Raw genomic sequence first — 19,793 nt, forward strand, 5'->3', positions numbered from 1 at the left:
GGGAAACCTTACAATGCCATCAGATCTTGTCAGGAAAAGCAATAATTGACTTGTTTTTATTAATAGAATTTGAATTTCGATCAGAGACGAGGCCTGTGTGTGATTGTTTCTTATTTTTTGTTTTCCAGGGACCTATGGAGTGGTGTATAAGGGCAGACATAAGTCCACAGGACAAGTTGTGGCTATGAAGAAAATCCGTCTGGAGAGCGAGGAGGAGGGAGTTCCTAGCACCGCTGTCAGAGAAGTGTCTCTGCTCCAGGAGCTCAGACACCCCAACGTTGTACGGTACGCCGCCTGCAGCTGGACAGAGTGAAGGGAGGATGTGGCTGCTGTGGGGCATGCAGGGCGGTGTCACTGGGTCACCTCTTCAGATGCCAACATGGCTCAGATTCATAACTCAAATGTTTATGGAGTTACCGAGTCTGCTACAAATTCTTCATAAGGTTAATTATGCAGCTTAACAGACTCTATTCTGATACAGAGTCATTATGTCTCCTCCTCTAGGAGGAGACTTAATGAAGTTCAGCATCAGCAGGCAGCTACTTTACTGGCATCCTGAGCTCTAGGTTCAAATCCGACAACCTGCCAGCAGAGCAGACTTTCCACAGGGCCACAGACGGTTTCTGCTCTGCTTTCACTGCAAAATGTTTGGATTTTCACTGAAATCACTAATGAAATGACTGACTTAAATGAGCTCAATAATTTCCATTTACATGATTCCCCCCCCCACACACACTTTCTCTCTTTCTACCAAAAAATTAATAAGTCTTCAGTCTGGTGCTTTGGTCTTAACTGGCCTATTATTGTTTGTTTGTTTGTTTGTTTACAGAGATGTTATAATTAATTTTATTTGTTGTTTCTGTTGTTCTGTTTATTTATTTGGAATATTTAAATGTCTTCCATTGTTAAATGTTCATTAGAATTGAAAATCTATTGATATTTGAGGATGTGTTCTTGCATTAATATGCCTTTAGTATTATACTACATGAACATGGGCTCCAACAGCAATATCATAGTTTGTTGCAATAATTTCAATAATTCATTTCTAATAATAGAATTATTCTAATAATAATTTCTGTGAAAATTTATTAACCAGCTAAATTTATTGTGACTAACCTACACATAGCTGTCCTATAAGTGAGGAATACTTTAGTAAAATACATTTAAACTTCAATGGTATTACTTTATTCAACCTCTGTTTTAAAAAAAGTATAAAAGTTGATCATTAATAATCCTGATTATGTCACTGTTGACATGACAATAAGTAGGATTCTTGAGCTGAAGTTTCACCTGGTACAAACCCAGGTTCAACTTTGTGTGTTTGTGTGTGTGTGTTTACACACAGACTCCTGGACGTCCTGATGCAGGAGTCTCGTCTCTACCTCATCTTTGAGTTCTTGTCCATGGACCTGAAGAAGTACCTGGACTCCATCCCGTCTGGCCAGTACATGGACCCCATGCTGGTCAAGGTACGTCCTGACAGGCTGACCGCAGTCTGCCGTCAGTGATGCGTCGTCCTGACTGTTTGCGTCTCCCTGTTGGGTTTTTCCCAGAGTTACCTTTACCAGATCCTGGAGGGAATCTACTTTTGCCACTGTCGCCGGGTTCTCCACCGGGACCTGAAACCCCAGAACCTGCTGATCGACAACAAGGGTGTGATCAAACTGGCGGACTTTGGCTTGGCCCGGGCCTTCGGCGTTCCGGTCAGAGTCTACACCCACGAGGTGAGGCGCATCGAGCGAACTGGACCCACTCTGCCTGTCCGAAGGGTTTTCTCTGATCGGAAGCTGTGTGCTTGCAGGTCGTGACCCTTTGGTATCGGGCTCCAGAAGTCCTGCTGGGCTCCCCCAGGTACTCCACCCCTGTGGATGTTTGGAGCACCGGAACCATCTTCGCTGAGCTCGCGACCAAGAAGCCGCTTTTCCATGGAGACTCAGAGATCGACCAGCTCTTCAGGATCTTCAGGTCATTCAACAAGAAAACTGAACAAACAGGCTGATATTACTAGAGCTAGGGTTAGCTCTACCTGAACCCAAGCTCTAGGGTGATGCATTGATTTTATTGATTCCCTGAATTTTTATGTTTTTGAGGATTTAATTTTTTAAAATATTTTTTTTCTCCCACACAAATGCTTTCCTTGGGTTCCTATAGTTCTGAGTTACTTGAGTTTTACAGCTTCTATTTATTTGGACTTTGAATTCAAGTCAACTCTATGACAAAATATTAGGGCCAGGCTGAGATTTATTTATTTATTTTTAAACTAAGAGCATAAAGTCATAATACTAGAAGACTACAGTAATTTTATGAGAACATCAACACAAAAAATAACAGAAAATTAAAATGAGCAATGTTAAGCAACATCTGACATTAGATTTTAGGAAGTCAAAAAAAAAGTTAAAACAACTTTTGACTTTTTTAAATTGCTTTTAAAAGCGATAAAATTGCCGCTTTTTTCTGTCAATGTTATGACTATATTCTCGTAATTAAACAAAACTTCTCAAAGGGTCTCATCATACAACTCCCAGAAGGAATGACTGAAACAAGTCACTTTTTGAAAATATTTTTTGCCATTTGGATTTATTTATTTTTATTTATTAACATTTATTTATCTTTTTATTTATTCATTTTTTCAGGAAAAAAAAGGAAGGGAAAAAATACCTTAAAATTGATTTAGTATAAAAATAAAATAAAAAATCAGATTTTTAAGCCACATTGCCCAGCCCTAGATATGACTGTGGGCCAGTTTTATGAAAACTGACCTGCAGGTCAAATAAAATGCTAACTCACATGAGCAGCTGGAAAGCTGGAGTTCTAGAGTAAAATCATTAACAACTCCTGATATTATTGGTAAATTTTTAGTTGCATTTCCTTTTCAGAACACTGGGTACTCCGAACAACGAAGTTTGGCCTGATGTGGAGAACCTGCCTGACTACAAAAGCACTTTCCCTAAATGGAAGGGAGGAAACCTGTCGTCGATGGTGAAGAACCTGGATAAGAATGGCCTGGACCTGCTGGCGGTGAGGGCAACGGATCCTCCACACACACACTGCACACACTCCTGTTCAAATTTCAAGTCTCTCCCTCTAAAGAGTGAGAGTATGATCATTCATTTCAATGCTTTTTGTGTGACGCACATCCTGGACAATTCAAGTGAAATACAAGCCGAGCTGCAGTTTGATTTGTTCAGTACTGATTAAATGATATCAGAGTGTTTAGCGTTTTCCCCAGAGCTTCTTCTCTAATAAACACATCTTCTGTTTCCTCTTGGATGATACTTAATTCCATTTTCAATTCAGTTTTATAAAGTGCAGATTAACAAGTATCACCTCAATGCACTTTACAAAAACAAACAAAAAAAATCAGAATTCATACAGTCAGTTCAATCTAGTCATACAGATTCATCCACTCGTTTCATCCTACTTATCAAACAAAGCGGTCCAGTTCAGTTTCCTGTTCAAACTGATTCAGGTTTTCTGTGTAACTTAGAAAATATAATGCCTAAAAACAATGATGTGGTCAAAATACTCAGTTGCCTAATAATTGTACAGTGAAGGGCTCTATAGCACTCTCCCCTGTCCAGAGAGTAGCATGTCTGCAGACACTGATGGTGTGTTTGCTCATAGGTCTGTCACAATAAATCAATTAAACACATGATAAATTAAACAAGCTCAATGTCCATTTGCATAATTTATTATTTTTCTCTTTTCTACTGAAAACTAGATGATAAAAGTCTTCAGTCTGGTGCTTTGGTCTCAACTAGACTCGTTTTTCAAAGAAGAATTTTCTTTAGAGGCTTCATAATTCATTGTATTTAGTGTTTCTGTTCTTTTGTATATTTTTGATATTTAAAATGTTTTCCAGTTCCAGTGTTAAATGTTCATTAGAATTTAAAGTTAACTGATCTTTGACAATATGTTCTTGCATTATTAAGCCATTACCATTACATTATTTGAAAATGGTTTCTAAGCAGCAATATTATCCTTTATCGCAATAACTTTTGGGATAATTTATCATCCACGTAAAATTTGTTATTGTGACGGGCTGAGTTGGTCAGTCCGGTTGCTAGTTGGACAATCAAATGTTTACAGCAGAGAATCTTCTGGATGCTGCTACAGTCCCATAGTTAGAAGTTAGCATAAATAACATGGCTAACATATGCACTCATTGGAGTGCTTGGACAAGCAGTTATTCACTGTTCATGTGGTACGAAGTTCAGGTAGAACATGGATCAGTTAAAGACAGAAGAAAAAAACTTGTTTATGGAGAGGAATGAACATAAAGCCATCGTCCATAGTGAGGTAACTTCTGTCACCTGGCCTCATCTACCTAAATCCTAACGTTGCTCTCCATGTCTGTTTTCTCCTCCAACAGAAAATGTTGATCTACAATCCACCAAAGAGGATCTCTGCCCGGGAGGCCTTGACCCATCCGTACTTCGATGACCTGGACAAATCCACTCTGCCAGCTGCTAACATCAACATGTAGAGCCTCCATAGAAACACATCGATGCCCTCTGTGAACTAATAACCTGTAAATACTTGTATGTTTGTGTGGGATTTATTGCAAACCTAAAGTTTCTAATATCTTTTCAATAAAAATGCACCTTGTGTGATTTTCTCCAAAATTATTATTTTTTTGTCTAAAAACTAAAATGGTTCTTTAAAAAAATATCCCTTAAGGGTCAAGTTCTGCTTCTCTTAGGCTCTACCAGAGTCTATAGAAATACCTGACCTTGAGATGGTTCTGAGTTGAACTCTTGGAGGATATTTATTTTAGAATATCTGCAGACTCGCCAAATGATCCAAGACTGCTTTTATGCTACTTGTTAAAGAGCAGATTTTTTTTTTCCTTAGATTTCCTTCAGTTGAGCCAAAACTGATTAATACCCCCAGACTGATTTAAGGTGATAAAACTCCTGATTTCACTGACATGCTTCTGATGTTTGAGCAACCCAGCCAGAATCCTGATGAAAATCTGTGGAGTCAGCTGAAGATTAGATGATTGTAAAGAGGCTTTTGAGCCAATCACCAAAATAAATCAGTGAAATTGCTGTCAGACTGATGCAATTTTTCCATTCTAATGGGTAGAAATGTAATTTTTGTATCATTAAACTTTTTTTTAAGTGGTACCTTAACCTTTGAGCAATGCTGTCATTTATTATCAAACTTCAATTCAGTGAAAAGAATCAAATCCACTGGGTGTATAAATAATTTTGGGTTGAAATCAAATACTAAAGTTTGTGGTTTGTAATGAGAAAAAATATGAAGCTAAGGTGAGTGATTCAAGGCACTGCAGTTAGGAAACAGGCTGATTTCAGAGAGGATATTTACTTTATATTTCAGAGAGGACATTTACTTTATCGATACACTGAGAAATTCTAGTTACAAGAAGTTCCACCATTAAAAATAAAAAAATTAAGGCATGTTTGATCTTCATCTTGTCCCTCTAATTGTTTTCATCAGCATCGTCCAGCAGAAACTCGCTGATCTGCTCTTTCATTGCAGACCTGCAGAAGATGAAGGTGAGAGTAATTATGTGTACATTAGTAAGTAGAATAAGGGTCTTAGGTTCATTAGCAGTATGGGGAGCTTTTGCCTTACCAATACCAACCATCATAAACTCATACTGGATCACATTTCCTAATGGTGTGTAAAATAAAGCAACAATGCAGCCAAAATACTTAGTTTTGTATTGTTATCCAGAATGATCAGATGGATATTCATTTATTTGTTAAAAGGATTATAAATTCAATAAGTGTACTTTATAATAATTACTGGTAATGCATTAGTGCTCCAGTGAAACAATGTTCCACTTAGCAGATCGTCAATAAAACTAAACCGGAACTAGAACTGTCTTGGTCTTACTGGATCTCAGTGATCACAACGTACTAAGGCTGGAAAATGGTTCAGGTTGTCTGATGCTAAACTGGTTTAGATCCAATTTGCCAAGGATTATTTTTGAATCAATTAGTAAATATAAATCTGGGGTCGCTCAAGGGTGTATACCAAGGCCATTTATTCAATCAATATGATTCCACTAACTAAGATGTAAACCACATGTATGCTGATGTGGTAGCAAACAATGACACAGAGTATATATCTGTGTAACCAAAGGACCCTACTGCTCTACACTCACTGAGTCAGTTTATCAGTTATGAACCATGTAGACCTGAACAGTCAGTGTTCCCAGAACTAGAATTAAACATTTACGGTAGTTTCTCTGCTCCTCCGCTCTGGAACAAACTGTCTGAAACCTGAGATCTGCAGAAACTTTTGATTCCTTTCAATCAGATTAAGGACTGAAAAGATTTTTTGTTTCCTGCAGTTTTCGATCAAACAGTCTGATTACTGAACAGTATCCCTGATTGCTGATGAGTGACTGAAGTGTGGGATCAAAGTAGGTCAGATAAAATATTTGATCATCTTGTACAAAGTGTGAAGGCTGAATGTCTCACCGGTTTTGTCTCCTCTGAGCCACTGACAGGACATACTGAGGGAGACAATCGACTGAAGACTGTAAGGAAAACAGAAAAAGAAAATGGGCTGGAAAAAGACCGAAACACTTAAATATACATTAATGTATCATTATGGAAATCCTGGTACTTCATGAAAATCCTCCTTCCTGCATAGAAATGGGAACCAGAGACCAGACCTGCACATTTCTGGATCTTTAGTTATTCTAGAGAAGCAGGGTTTCCTCCCAGTGCATTATAAGTCTGGCGGGCCTCCAGGCTTCACTTGCCTCCCCACCAGGCTGGGCATCGTTTGTTTTAAATAGGATTTTTTTTTTATGCACCAATAACAGTGACAATAAAGATGGATTAAACTAGCCTTATAGCCAGTCATGTAGTGTCTGTGGCTCAGTGGTCGTCATGTAGTGTCTGTGGCTCAGAGTAGAGTCGTCTTGTAATCGGAAGGTTGTAGGTTTGACCCAAGGTTCCTCCCTTCACATGTCAATGTGCCCTGGGGAAAGGCACTTTGCCAACCAATCTGTGCATGATTGGTAGGCAAAGCACTGAAAAAGGGTTTTATGAGTTCAGACCATTTACTATATAGCTGACTCCTTGAACTGGGCTTTAGGTGGTGAGAACCAATTGTCCTGTCCACCAAATGTTATTATTCACCTCCAAATTTTTGTAACTTAACATTTCTTAATACTTACTGACCCTACCACCTCTACCACCAGGCTTGGCAGGTTTTCTGGGAGAAACGTTGGAAAAGTAAAATCCCCATTTGGTCCACCACTTAGGGGACAGAGAAGACCAAACAGAATGTCCATCAGGTTCCTAAACTTCATGGGACAGTTTCCACTCACCATGTCTCTGACAGTCCGTCTGCAGCTGTAGCACAGCAGGCTCCTCAGGTCAGTGGCCTCATGGTCCCTGGAAGACAAAGAGCCCACGAGATGGCAGCACAGAGCTTGTTCTGGTGCTCATAAAGTGTTGTAAACTGCCTCGTCCCTGTCCTTCAACAACCTGGATAGGCTGAGAGGACAAGACAGAGACCTGGCTCTGCATCCAAGGTGTTCCTCCTGTCCTGATGGTCAGACTTCAGTAAATAATCAACTCTTACCTTGAAGACCTACAGCAGTCACCAGTCCCTTCTGCCCCCCCACAGGGTCTTTCAGAGGAGCAACACTGTCCAACATTAGCAGGTGGTTCTGGTTTCACTGGAACCGTGTTGGAAACAAGGACACACACTCTGTTAAAGTCAGAGGACTGATGTAACTACTCCCCAGAAGACACATAATACCAGAAATGACACCTGCTCTACAATCAGTAAAAGCAGAAATGAACTTTACATGGTTTGGAATCATCCTGATGGAATACTTCACCTGAGCTCTGAGAGAGCTGCTCTGAAATCAGCGTGGCCTGGAGCGCTGAAGCCTCTTCTGAAAATCAGGAGAAAACACAAACTTCACTGATCGGCAGCAGAGAGCCAGAGCTCCATAAAGAATGGAAACAGTATCATTCTCAAGTTAAACATGAAAGTTTCTTATCTTGTTACGTGGCTCTAAATGCACAGAAATGAGGTGTGAGTAACGTCAAGTCCATGACTTACGGCTAAGCTCATAATTACACATACAGACAAATTTAGATTTAGAACAATTTTCATTCGACCAGTGATGACCAGTATCATCAGTGAAACCCGTCACATTTCCTATCAGAAACAATGTGAGAAAAGGATCAGTTTGTTACAAAACCCTCTGTTTTCATTTACAGAACGACTCTGTGGATGTCGCTGAGCAGCACAGCCAGAGTCCAGCCTGGAATCTGACTGGACGGCTCTGGAAGGATCAGAAAATGGCAGATGGACAGATGTCTAACATGGAGCTGGAGAAGAACCGCAGACAGGAATGAAACGATCTGCTGGAAGAAGCTGGAGTTGCTGCCAAAGGTGCATCAACAAAGTATTAAGCAAAGGCTGTGAGTACTTATGTACATGTCATTACTTCTACCATCAAGCTGTTCTGAGTTGATTTCTTTCTTCTGGGATGAACATTAAGCATCTGCATAAGACAGCACATGGATATTGATTTAAAAAAGGGATATAGACACGATGTTCAAGATGAGCCTCAAGTCAGTCAGTGGTTCCATGTGAGCGCCTGATCCCCAGAATGTCTCAGCATGCCACTGCTCTGCAGAGCAAGATGTAAAAAGTTATAGTGTGAATGGAAGACATGCTGCTGCTGTGACTCACCAGCAGCAGTGTCCAGGCCACACACACACAGCACACACCGCTTGGCGTCCTCAGCGGCGGAGGAGTCCCTGCCTGCCGTCTGCAGCTTCTCCCCAGTCCTGAAAACACAAAAGGTTAAAAGGTCGAGCTGTGATGCTGTGTTAATCAGTCCAGATGTTGCTCCGTTTGTGTTCTCTCAGCAATGAGACATTTCAGCTGAGCTGTCTGACATTCTCTGCTCTTCTTCACACACATCACTGCCAAAAGTACAAACCTCAGAGCTCCTCCAGGCCCACAGGTGGACAGCTTGTTTTAGTCAGTGATTTTGGAATAGTGGTTAAAAAAATACTAGTTCCATTGGCGGATTATTTCACTTAAAACGAGACATTTCTCCAATGTCGAGTGAAATACGAGTAATTGGAAAAAAAAGCTCCTAAACTTTGCTGAAAAGTTATTTGTAAATTAGTTTTGTTTTATTTCAAGATATTTGAAAATATTTGAACTAGAAACTAGACCAGAAATGCTTGATGAGATTGAGTGTTTTTGCAGTGCAGTGATGCTGGACCTCCGTCCAGACTGACCGGTAGATTGTGCTGACAGTGGAGTGGAAGTCAGCCTGCAGCTTGGTGACGAAGTTCTGGGTCAGGCGCTGGATGCTGGCCTTGTCTGGCATCTGGGAGGGAAAAACATGTCTGCCTCAGATAATCGGGACAGAAACAGAGCTGTCCTGTTCTGAAGCAAAACGAGGAAAGCGACGGTGATCAGATGGCACCTCACCTTTGTATCCAGGTTTGGAATGACAACGGATGGAACCTTGAACATATGATTGTAGTAAGCTATTTCTTTGGCTGAGTATTCCCTCATGGGTCTCACTACTGTTACATCACCGTATCTGCAGTCAGAGAAGCCCTGGAAACAACAAAATCAGATCTGTTCCATCTAAAGTGGTCTGATAGGAGCCACGGGGCGTGTGGTCTGCTCCGGTACGCACCGTGTCCTGGGCCAGCTGGGCTCCTCGGCCCAGTGAGATACTGGTGAGCAGCTTCACAGCCAGTCTGGTGCAGCTGTCTCCCTGCATGAGCTTACTGTAGCCTCTGGTCCGGGCCGTGTGCACCAGCAGGTGCTGCCTGCAGGAGGAATGTCAGTCAGTCAGGCCACCGCAGTTTGGGGGAAAACCGATGAGGATGAGTGATGCTTCAACAAATGGAGGACAGAGAACGGAACGTGGAGTTGCTGCACAATCCACATCATCAGCCAGTCTACGCAATAAAATAATAAAAATATGTCCAGGGGGTATTTTTATTTTATTTTTTTCTTTATGGATGCTGTTGATTATAAAAGTAGTGAAGGATTTAGGTTGTTTTCACACCTGATAGTCCGTTAGACTCAGTTTGATTGGGAACCAAAATTGTGCCATTAACTATAGCTAACAGTGCTACAAAGTCAGCCAGCGGCCCCCAAAACTCATCATTTCATTTTATTTTGTAGTGACAAATTACAAATGTTTAGCACATTTTACACACCTGTCCCAAATTTGAAAAACAAAGGATATTAAACTTGCAACCTTGTTTACTGTAAATTCTGTATGTCTGCAGATGTTACTCTCAAGTAGTTAAACTAATAAGCTACAGTTAAATATCACTCCGCTTTTCACAATGCTAATTAATTAGAGCATCATAAGGTTCAAATCAATAGCCATAATAACACAGACATGATGTCATCTAATTACAAATGACACTAATAACAGTAGGCATACAGTGTAGCCTAGGACTAAAGAAATATCTGCTTTTGACATGTTGCTATGAGGGGCCTTGAATTAAAATCAGATTAAGGCCCCAAAAAGTCTAGAGTTGGCCCTGATCCCAACTGCCTACTGACTTATAATCTTTGAACTAAATTATGACAGTTATTATTCAGTCAAGACAATTAACAACATTTTCTAGGAAAATAAACCATCTTATAACAAGTAGTATTTTAATTAATATAAACAAACATATTAGACTTTGCTGATGTATATTTTAAGAATAATCCGGAAGAATTCCAGGTGATCCAACCTGAATGTGTTCAGCAGGTCTTGTTTGGCTGTCAGGGTTTGAGCTGAGCCAATCAGCTGCTGCAGCAGCCGTGTGTGTGACTCCTGAACAGCAGGCAGCGACACACACTCCTGCTCCTCAGCCTTTCCATCACTGCTGCTGTCGCCACTCTGCAGGAAGAGATCCACAGCTGCTTTGTAGACGGAGCCTGGTTGGTCTGACGGCGGTGAGGGAGTCAGGACGGATCCAGGGAGGTCCAGAACCTAGAAGAAGGGATAAAAAAGCAAAAACTAAACAGACTCACAATTCATTTTATTTGTTGTTTCTGTTGTTTCGTTTATTTATTTTGGACATTTAAAATGTCCTCCAGTCCCACTGTTAAATATTCGTTAGAATTTAAAGTTTATTGATCTTTGAGAATGTGTTCTTCCATCATTAAGCAATTAACATTATATCCAAACAACAATATCAGAATTTATTGCAATAACTGCTGGGGCAATTTAATGTCCCGCAAATATTTTATTTTGACAGGCCTATCTGTAACTGTGGAAACAGGCTTGTCCCTGCGCTCATACTGACCTGCTCCAGAGGAAGGATGTAGAAGGGGAAACCGGTTGACCTGAACATGTCACACAGCTCAGATGTTGTTTTCTGTCTCATCTCTTTACACTGACCAAGAGCGCCACCCTCTGGAAAAACACACACACGCGCACGCACACACACGCGCGCACACATACACACACGTTTGCGTGGCTATCTTTGTGGGGACTTTCCATTGACTTCCATTCATTTCTACAGCCTAAACCTAACTTTACCCTTTTCCTAACCCTAACCATCACATACCTAACCCTAACCCTATCCAAAACTCAATTCACACCTTAGCCCTAAATCTGACCCCTGACCCAAAAACAGGGTTTCCCCTTGTGGGGACCAGGCTCCGGTCCCCACAAGGAGCAATTGGTCCCCACAACGTAGTATATATATAAGGAAAATCGTCCCCATAAGGTATTACAAACAAACGCACACACACACACACGCAGGCACACACACAAAGAAGACTCATCTAACAGATTTCCTTCAGCTAGAGAGGAAATATCTGGAGTTACAGAAATGATTTCATTTACCATCGATGTAAACGATCCCAGGGAAGAAGCGCAGCTTTTTATGAGCGTTCTGACTCACACCCTGAGAGGGAGACAGAGCATGACATGAACACCAGTTAAACACTTCAGTTTTTCACCTAAAACAGGAAAAATGTTTAAAAGTTATAAGTGAAGAAATCTCCCAATAGTACTAGAGTTTTTTTCTTATCTATATTCAATAATTATTGACTTAAAACATGCTCTTATGTCTTGCTGAAAAGTTACTTATTTCAAGAATACTAAAATATTTGCCCCAGAACTAGACAAAGATCCTTGGTAAGATTTTGTGTGTTTGCAGTGTAGTGACAGGTTCATGTTGAGACTGGAACATGTATGGGGTCAGGCCTCCCGGCTGCATTGTTTGATATCTAGGTAGGTAACTAACCAGGGATCTGTCTGCATAGTTGGGCTAAATTAGTTTTTATTTTTATTTTATGTAAAGCGACCTGAAATCACATCTGTTCTGTTGTTAATTGCTGCTATAAAAATAAACTGAATTAAATTGCATTTATACATGAAGATATCTGTTTGCAAACACCACATGCGGACTTTTTCACTCTGGAACTGGTTTCTGGAAAACAGCATTTCAGGGGCGATAAAATGCTGGGTTCGATGTGCGTTATAATAAAAAACTAATCCAGGCAGAGCTTAAAACTCCTACGCTGAAAAGACAGCGAGAAGAGCGACTAGATGCTACGATACAACCAGGTTTCACTGAGACACACCCCGGTCTGTATGAGGGGAAAGGCTGAATGACATGTTCACACCTCTTGGACTTGGCTGAGCATTGAGCAGGAAGAAGGACCCCCGGAGACCGCCAGCAGCACCTGCACACAGAGGAGATGCTCAGAGTTACGACTTCCTCTGAACTCACCATTACAGCTGCCAGAACACATGGAGTTTCCAGCTCAGTTTGGACGGACTCGATTCTACTGGTACGTCCAGATGTGAGAGGAGAAGGAATGACCTGACAAATCACAAGTCTTATTAATATTACACTGTCAATCCTCCAGATCATTTAATTTTAGGCGGTCCAATTGCTTTCATGTCTGGGTGTGTATAAAATCTAGGGCTGCACAATATATTGATAATACATAATCATTGCAATTATCAGTATGAGCAATTTTCATACAAAAAAACTGCTTAGAATGCAGTAATTGTTTGATAATATATTTTTTAAGAGTTACTATCCTGCCTTTTTATGATAATGTAATATTTTGGACAGAGTCTGAGGCAGCAGAGGCAGATGCTAAAGCTCATAGTGATGGAAGGTACAGACAAAAAAAACAGAAGAAAGAAGAAAACAGATACACATCACATCTGATACCTTCATCCAGTGTGCAGCAACATTACTGCCATTACAGCTTTATTGAAATCCAGCAGCTGAGTATTTTACATATGATGATATCTATTCCACCAGTCAGACTTTCACACAGGTTTGTACTATACATCAACAACCAACAATTTTAAGTTGAATAGGAAATAGACTTTGGGTGCTATAGTTGTTAGGAAACCTGACTCAGCAGATCTGTCCTCAGGAAGTTAAAACCTGATTTTCATGCTATTTTCTTTTTCCAAAGTCTTTTGGTGGATGGAATTCGAAAATAACAGTTCTGGTTTTTAATACTACTACTAATACTACTAATACTACTACTACTAATAATAATAATAATAATAATAATAATAACAACAACAATAATAATAAAAATATCTCCATGACTAAATAGAAGAACTGGATTTAAAACCATCCAGTCAAGCTGAGCAGGATGTTCCGGTTAGGGAGTCAGTGACCTCCTCACCTTCTCTCCGGGGAAGATGACCCGGGTCTTACCCAGCATGGCTCTGAACTTGTGAATGAAGCTCTCTCTGAAACACTTCCTGGGAAACAAACAGAATGAGAGAAAAAGCCAGGATGCACAGCACTTTCAAAACTTTACTCATTGATATGAGCAACATCTGTTTTATAGATCCTAATTATTATGACAAATGCCTGCGGATTAAGTAATTTACAGTGATTCAAACTGCATCACTTACTCTCAGTCTTGTATAAATCTCGTTTTCACAGTGGCTGAGTGATGCTGCTGTGTGCAGCGACTCCTGACTAGCATCATGTCCTACCTGCAGTAAGCATCGCCTGCTCTGATGACCACAGCTGCCAGCTCCTCTTTGCATTTGACACATTTTTTCGAAGCACTAACAACGGAGAGAAAGATTGTGTTTGGTTAAAGAAGTTACATATTAAAATGTTTTAGAAATACACTAAAATACCACACAGAGTGGAACAGATAATGCAGCAAATAAATGATCCATCTTTTTTTTTTCAATTTGTCTTTGTATTCACTGTGTAATGTCAGTCACAGTTTCTGAAAATCGGTAGATAACTTTTTCCCAGCTCTTGAACAAATAAATCGTTGTCATCACAACAATCTGGAGGCACATTTGTGTCACTGACAGAAACTTTCCTGTTGGTCTTTTTATTTTAAATGTTTGTAGCTCAGTTCACCACATTAGTTCCTGCCATTCAAAAACATTCTTCTCATTTTATAAAGTTCTGCTACGTCACTGAAAACCCAAACGACGTCTTTAAATACCGGCATTTTCTGTGCTGTGTTCTCCAGGCGCGTGGAGGTTTATACCGCCTACCTGGGTGCATCCACGCGCTCCAGCTGCTCGTGGTACTCTTCTTCCACTTGACACATAGCAGCACGGCTGGACGTGTTTCCAGCTCGGGACACGAATCGTGAGTACCTCCAGTGATCAGAGCAGGTCGTTCTGTTTTAGATGGGATGTTTCCACCACAACTCCTACTACCTTAATCCTCTTTCTTCTTCTGATATTTTTCTTCAAGATTGTAAACCAACTCGTGGTGCAATACCACCACCTAGTGGACTTCAGGGTGAGACAGTAGGTGGGTATAAATAAAGTTTTCCATATACACCCGCTGTTAATACACAACCATGATTTTCATGGTTTATGTCTTTTCTAAAGGTATTTAAATCAGTGTCATGTTTGTTCTTTTTCTGTATTAAGTAATCCTTTATTTTGTTAGAGTGTCAATGTAAAGGCAGAGGGATGTTTTGAAGAAAAATAAAACAGCTTATTTGCAAAACAAGTATAGCCTCATAAATATATTGTTACCCTTTGAACTTTTTTCATTTTGTCACATTACAGCAGAGGTAGGAAGTCATCACAACATTGCTCCTCTATTAACCTTTCAACAACGTTTAAACCAATGTTGCACTGAGAAGTAGCTTGTATAAGGAGCTCAGCAGATTCACAGTTCTGCCAGGTGTTTGCTAATTGCTGCTGGCTAGTCTAAAGGAGCTGAGCGACTGAGTTGCAGGTAGGGCTGCTCTGTGAGGTGGAAGCTCAGCCTGGGGACTGCAGAGGTAAGATCCAACCAGGCGTTTTGCACAGCTGAATGGTTGCCATAAAGATTTAAAACATGCAGAATCAAGTCATCACTCCAGGTATGTTTTGATAAGTGAATGACATTATAACGTGATATAAGCTAAAAAATAAAAAAAAAGAAGGTCATTTCCACAATACTGCCCCTTCAACAACAATTGTAAATGTGATTATTGGCTCTTAGTTTGGAGCCAGTAATTTAAAACTATTATATGATAGAATGGACATACTGGACAAAGGATGGGTTGAAGCTCATAAGTGACCCTCATGTTTTCTCTCCGGTGTTTCTGCTGCTGGGTGAACTGCTCTGTGGGATTGCAGTTCCTCAGACCCACCTCCTGCTGCCAGCAGATGATCCGCGGGACTTCATCTTCCAGAAAGCTGAGCGCGCGGAGCGCCACGGCGAAGCCTCGCGAGCAGCCGCTTCTCTCGAGCCGTCAGCGCAGATCTCACAGCCATCTGGATGCAGCATTCCCTGCGATCCACACGTTTATGGGTCGAGGGTTTTAATTGAGGTCAAGCATCACAGCGTCGTGCTTTCAGTCGCCAGCGAGTGAGCGCTGCTTCCAATGTTTACTACTCTGGCATTTCTTCTCCAGCCAGGGGGAAGTAAAGCTGAACAACAGAGGAGACATTTCTCTCTTTTATTTTATTTTTTTTGTTTCTTAGAAAAAGCAGTAGTAGAGGAACCATTTTTTCCGCTCCGCTGTACGGAATATGCACTAGCTAGTTTGAACTGTTAGTCCCTGGTGAGGCTTTTGTCGACAACTGCGGCTCCTCTTCGGCTCCATGATGGCGATGTTTCGGAGCTTTGTGTCGGCGAGCACCCAGTTTCGTCAGCAGCAGCAGTCCAGCAGCGGCCCCGGCCCGCTGGCAGCCCCCCCTGAGGGCGTAGAGAGCCAGTTCTCCTGTCCCATTTGCTTAGAGGTTTACCACAAACCCGTCAGCATCGCCAGCTGCGGACACACGTAAAGTACCCTGCTCTTATTTCACTGTCAGAGGCCAGATGTCGCTTTCCACGGTTACTCGCCGTGTTGTTTGTGGTCCAAACATTTCATCATGTGGCTTCCACAAGTCCCAGACCAGGTTCTGATAGAACTGGATGAGCACAGAATGACAAACACTCAAATACAGCAGGGACTCCTGACTGTTTTCACTGAGCAATGAGCTCTGGTTTAAAAAAAATAAAATAAAATAAAGAAGTCTGAAACATCAACCAGGTAGTTTACCTTTGTTGCCCATAAATAAAAACACTAAAGTGACTCTGATGTCTTTAATTCACATTATGGCTTAATAAACCATCAATTAAAATACCAGAAGACAGCTTCTACTAAGTTTAACTATCACCAAAACAAAGCCATAGGTGACCAGGTAAACTAGGGACTCTGCATTGAAAAACCTGCTCAATCACTTTAAAATAAGAAATTACATGTTAGAATTAGGTCTGGCAATAAGCAATAAATCAATTAACTGCATGGTAAATTAAAACAAACTCAACCATTTTCATTTCTATGTTCTCTCTCTCTTTCTACCAAAAATTGGATAATAAAAGTCTTCAGTCTGGTGCTTTGAGAGAATCAAATGCTGAACGGTGAAAAATCAACATATGTGAAACACATGACGATTGGCGCAGCAGGTGATGAGTGAAGATTATTGATGGTGAGCCTCAATAAACGATAAAATAAATCTAGCAACAGGAAAGAAACTAAAGTGGACATAGCAATAAACCAAGAGAGGATAATACTAATCAAAGGAAACTAAATGGAAATGAATGAAGAACAAAATGCAAGAATAAACTAAGAAACTAAAGTAAATACAGAGGAATAAACTGGTATGGCAAGACCTTTAGAGCAATAATTAATTCAGAGGACTGTATGGCAAGAATAAACAGACACCATTTCCAGATAAAAGGTAAAAAAAATATAGTTGAAGTGCAATTGGTTTGTTGAGACCACATCTAATACTGAGAATAAATATATCTTACAGACCATAACAGTAACAAACTTATCACTTATTTATGTTTTTAATTAGATTTGATATACTTATTTCTTCAATATTATTTTTCATGTCAGTGTTAATGTCATGAGGCTGATGACTCCATGACACTTTCAATTTGACTCATTAGGATTTGATTAAGAACCAGATTTGTTCTTTGTAATTTCTGTCCAGTAAAACTATTAATCTATAAATCAATAGACGGGTCTATATAAAGATATAATCCATGTTTCTGTCTCATATTTGTAAGGCATTAAAAGGATCTGGAACTTTTGGTTTTTTAATGACAGCACTGGTTTGCACAATAAATGCCATGTGGGTGAAATTTTATGGATGATACTCTGATGTCCCATTCTCCTGAAGGCAGCACAGAGCTGCACCACCAGAAACTCACAGAAACACTGAAGAGAAGAGTTATGATTAATGCAGTTACAATTCTATCCATGTTTTAATGTTGCAGAGCTCAGTCATTTTGCAAATAGATCAAAGTTTAAACTGGCATGTTGTACATCTTTTATCTCATCATTTTGTGTAATATTTAACAACTAGAAAATGGCAAAGAATAAGAATATTTTTTCCACTCTGATTGGCTGCTGTTAGGCCTACCAATTTTAAGTTGAATGTCCATTGCATTTTTCGTAGACACCTGTGAAAATAATTTCTATTCACATGGCTTTTTTGTTCTCTGGGAAATTATTTGTGATGATAAATACAGAACAAGCATAAAAATCAAAACATCTACAATATTGATAGTAATATTAATAATAACATAATAGTCAGTGCAAAGTAGCCTACAAATTCTTTGGTGGGGGGCGGTGAGGGACCTGGATAAAGACTAGGGGGGCGCTGGCCCAAAAAAGTTGAGAAACACTGTTATAGACCAAATTTACCACAGGGGCCAGTATAGTTGGTGTTTTTCCATGGCAACACTTGAAAAAGAATGGGGGAAAAAAACAAAACAAAAAAAAAACCCCCAGAGCAATATTTCATCATTTGATTTAATAAATAAGCCAAAGAGTCACTTTTGTCTCCAGAGTTCTAGGTTGCAGATCCCTGGCAGATGGAAAGTATGATCATATACAGCAGCTAAAAGTGCAGCACTATAATTTTTAATTCATTGTTAAAGTAAAATTGTGAAGGTTAAATAAAAAGTGATCCACCACTGAGTATTAACATTAATATAACTTTTTTGGTACCCCGCTGGCCCCCATCTAGAACTGCCCAAGGCTGCAGGTCTGGGTCTGGTGCATTAATAATACATTAAATGAGCACAGAACAATTAATTCATAAAATATATCAACATTTCAAAATAAAACCTACAGAAAGTCCTAACAAACCCTTTGGCCCTTAGGAGTTTTGTCTAACTCCTAAGGGTTAAAGTAGGAAATATTTATGTACCAGTGTTAATCTATTTGTATGTCTTGTTCTTTAAATGACCATTTGTATTATTTTGGCTGATATTATTATACAGTAAATAAGCAAATAGTCAAACCAGTAAAAGCACAATAAGAAATTTACTCACAGCAAAATGTTCTGTACCATATCAGCCACGGGAGATGATTGAAGGATGAAGAGGCGCTGATGTCAAGTATTTTAGGTTCTGACGGGTCTGCAGTGTTCCTCTCCAGATCCATTCATACAGCAGCACACTGCACACATTTTTTTTAATTGCCTGTGTTCAACCTCTCTAACATTATTCAGCCTAGGATTTGCGTCTTCCCTCGCACGTCTGTATCCAGTGGCGCAACTGCACATTATTCAGGTGGATGCGAAAACATAATCCCCCCCCCCGAGGCGACGCTACGTGGAGTGTATAAAACTCGCTACATTTACCTCGTTATGTGCGAGAGGTGAAGGAGCGTGAGGCGCGCTGAACTGTATGGGAAAACATAATCGGCGCGTCGCCCCCTCCAGACGGGGTTTTGGCGCCCCCTCTGGTGCTGCGCCCCTATGCGCCTCTGTCTGTATCTTTATGAGAGGTTTTACTTATAAGTACGGTGAAGAGTCGAGGACGTTGTAAAAAGACTTGAGTTGATAGCGCCTCACCACGGCTGCGTAGTGTCCGTCTCTAGGTAACCGTGACAACAGCGTCGGTCCGTAGCGTTCTGGGGTCCTGTGTAGTTCCCGCCACGGCAATTTAGCTGACCTTAATATTTCCTGTTGGTATGTGTGTGATAGGCGTGTCCATAGACATGAATACATAGACATTAATACGTAGACGCCTCATGGAGCGGGTCGGCCCGTTGCAGCGATACGTAATCGCGTCCGCCATATGGAGTGTGGCATCTCTGCCAGTAAGCTAATACAAATGAATGGACCGAACTTCAGAAAATGCCATTCCACCCACTCACATATAAACGTGAATATATTTGGAAATTAAACAATCACAAAAGACAACATTTATGACTTTTCATTATATTTTAATTGTAATTTCTGAATAAAGAAAATAAATGTGAACTTATAATACAATTGATTTTGATAAATCGTTTTTATATATACAGTAATCAACATTTATGAACATATGTACACACACAGA

The 19,793-nt window shown here is 40.2% G+C and overlaps 3 protein-coding genes across 6 annotated transcripts in view; 2 read left to right on the forward strand and 1 right to left on the reverse strand.

Moving 5' to 3' along the window:
- LOC103154310 (cyclin-dependent kinase 1) overlaps nt 1–4,625 on the forward strand; it is a 38,595-nt gene extending 33,970 nt beyond the window's left edge. For both annotated transcript variants that reach the window (XM_007575547.2, XM_016662602.1), the window contains exons 3-8: nt 129–285; nt 1,346–1,469; nt 1,554–1,724; nt 1,802–1,965; nt 2,877–3,018; nt 4,373–4,625. In XM_007575547.2, coding sequence (XP_007575609.1) covers nt 129–285; nt 1,346–1,469; nt 1,554–1,724; nt 1,802–1,965; nt 2,877–3,018; nt 4,373–4,486 — 872 coding nt within the window. In that variant the 3' untranslated portion in view covers nt 4,487–4,625. The remainder of the gene's footprint in view (nt 1–128; nt 286–1,345; nt 1,470–1,553; nt 1,725–1,801; nt 1,966–2,876; nt 3,019–4,372) is intronic.
- A 687-nt stretch (nt 4,626–5,312) lies between these two features.
- LOC103154311 (cytoplasmic tRNA 2-thiolation protein 2-like) lies at nt 5,313–14,715 on the reverse strand. 3 transcript variants are annotated; one of them, XM_007575548.2, is made up of 16 exons: nt 14,498–14,715; nt 13,973–14,047; nt 13,654–13,732; nt 12,622–12,681; nt 11,837–11,897; nt 11,292–11,401; nt 10,734–10,975; nt 9,671–9,806; nt 9,457–9,588; nt 9,261–9,352; nt 8,701–8,798; nt 7,802–7,891; nt 7,573–7,669; nt 7,316–7,382; nt 6,456–6,514; nt 5,313–5,507 (listed from the first exon to the last, which is right to left on the reverse strand). In XM_007575548.2, the coding sequence occupies exons 1-16, from the start codon at nt 14,551–14,553 to the stop codon at nt 5,447–5,449; spliced, it is 1,515 nt and encodes a 504-aa protein (XP_007575610.1). In that variant the 5' UTR covers nt 14,554–14,715; the 3' UTR covers nt 5,313–5,446. The 3 variants fall into 3 exon arrangements, with proteins under 3 accessions (XP_007575610.1, XP_007575611.1, XP_016518087.1); XM_007575549.2 differs by having other exon boundaries at nt 7,835–7,891; nt 14,498–14,714; XM_016662601.1 differs by having other exon boundaries at nt 7,573–7,675; nt 7,835–7,891; nt 14,498–14,713.
- Nucleotides 14,716–15,677: 962 nt separating this feature from the next.
- Nucleotides 15,678–19,793, forward strand: part of rnf166 (ring finger protein 166) — a 13,171-nt gene continuing 9,055 nt past the window's right edge. Inside the window, exon 1 of the mRNA XM_007575552.2 lies at nt 15,678–16,230. Within this exon, the coding sequence (XP_007575614.1) occupies nt 16,052–16,230 (179 nt within the window). The 5' untranslated portion in view covers nt 15,678–16,051. The remainder of the gene's footprint in view (nt 16,231–19,793) is intronic.

Source organism: Poecilia formosa, unplaced genomic scaffold (assembly GCF_000485575.1).
Source record: "Poecilia formosa unplaced genomic scaffold, Poecilia_formosa-5.1.2 Scaffold380, whole genome shotgun sequence".
NCBI classification, from domain to species: domain Eukaryota; kingdom Metazoa; phylum Chordata; class Actinopteri; order Cyprinodontiformes; family Poeciliidae; genus Poecilia; species Poecilia formosa.

Excerpts from the sequence above, each read along its gene's own strand:
- LOC103154311 (XM_007575548.2), bottom strand. The coding sequence starts at position 14,553 with ATGTGTCAAGTGGAAGAAGAGTACCACGAGCAGCTGGAGCGCGTGGAT. Across the intron at positions 11,402-11,836 it reads TGGGATCGTTTACATCGATG|AGGGTGGCGCTCTTGGTCAG; the intron begins GTAAATGAAATC and ends GTGTTTTTCCAG. Across the intron at positions 8,799-9,260 it reads ACTGTCAGCACAATCTACCG|GACTGGGGAGAAGCTGCAGA; the intron begins GTCAGTCTGGAC and ends TTGTGTTTTCAG.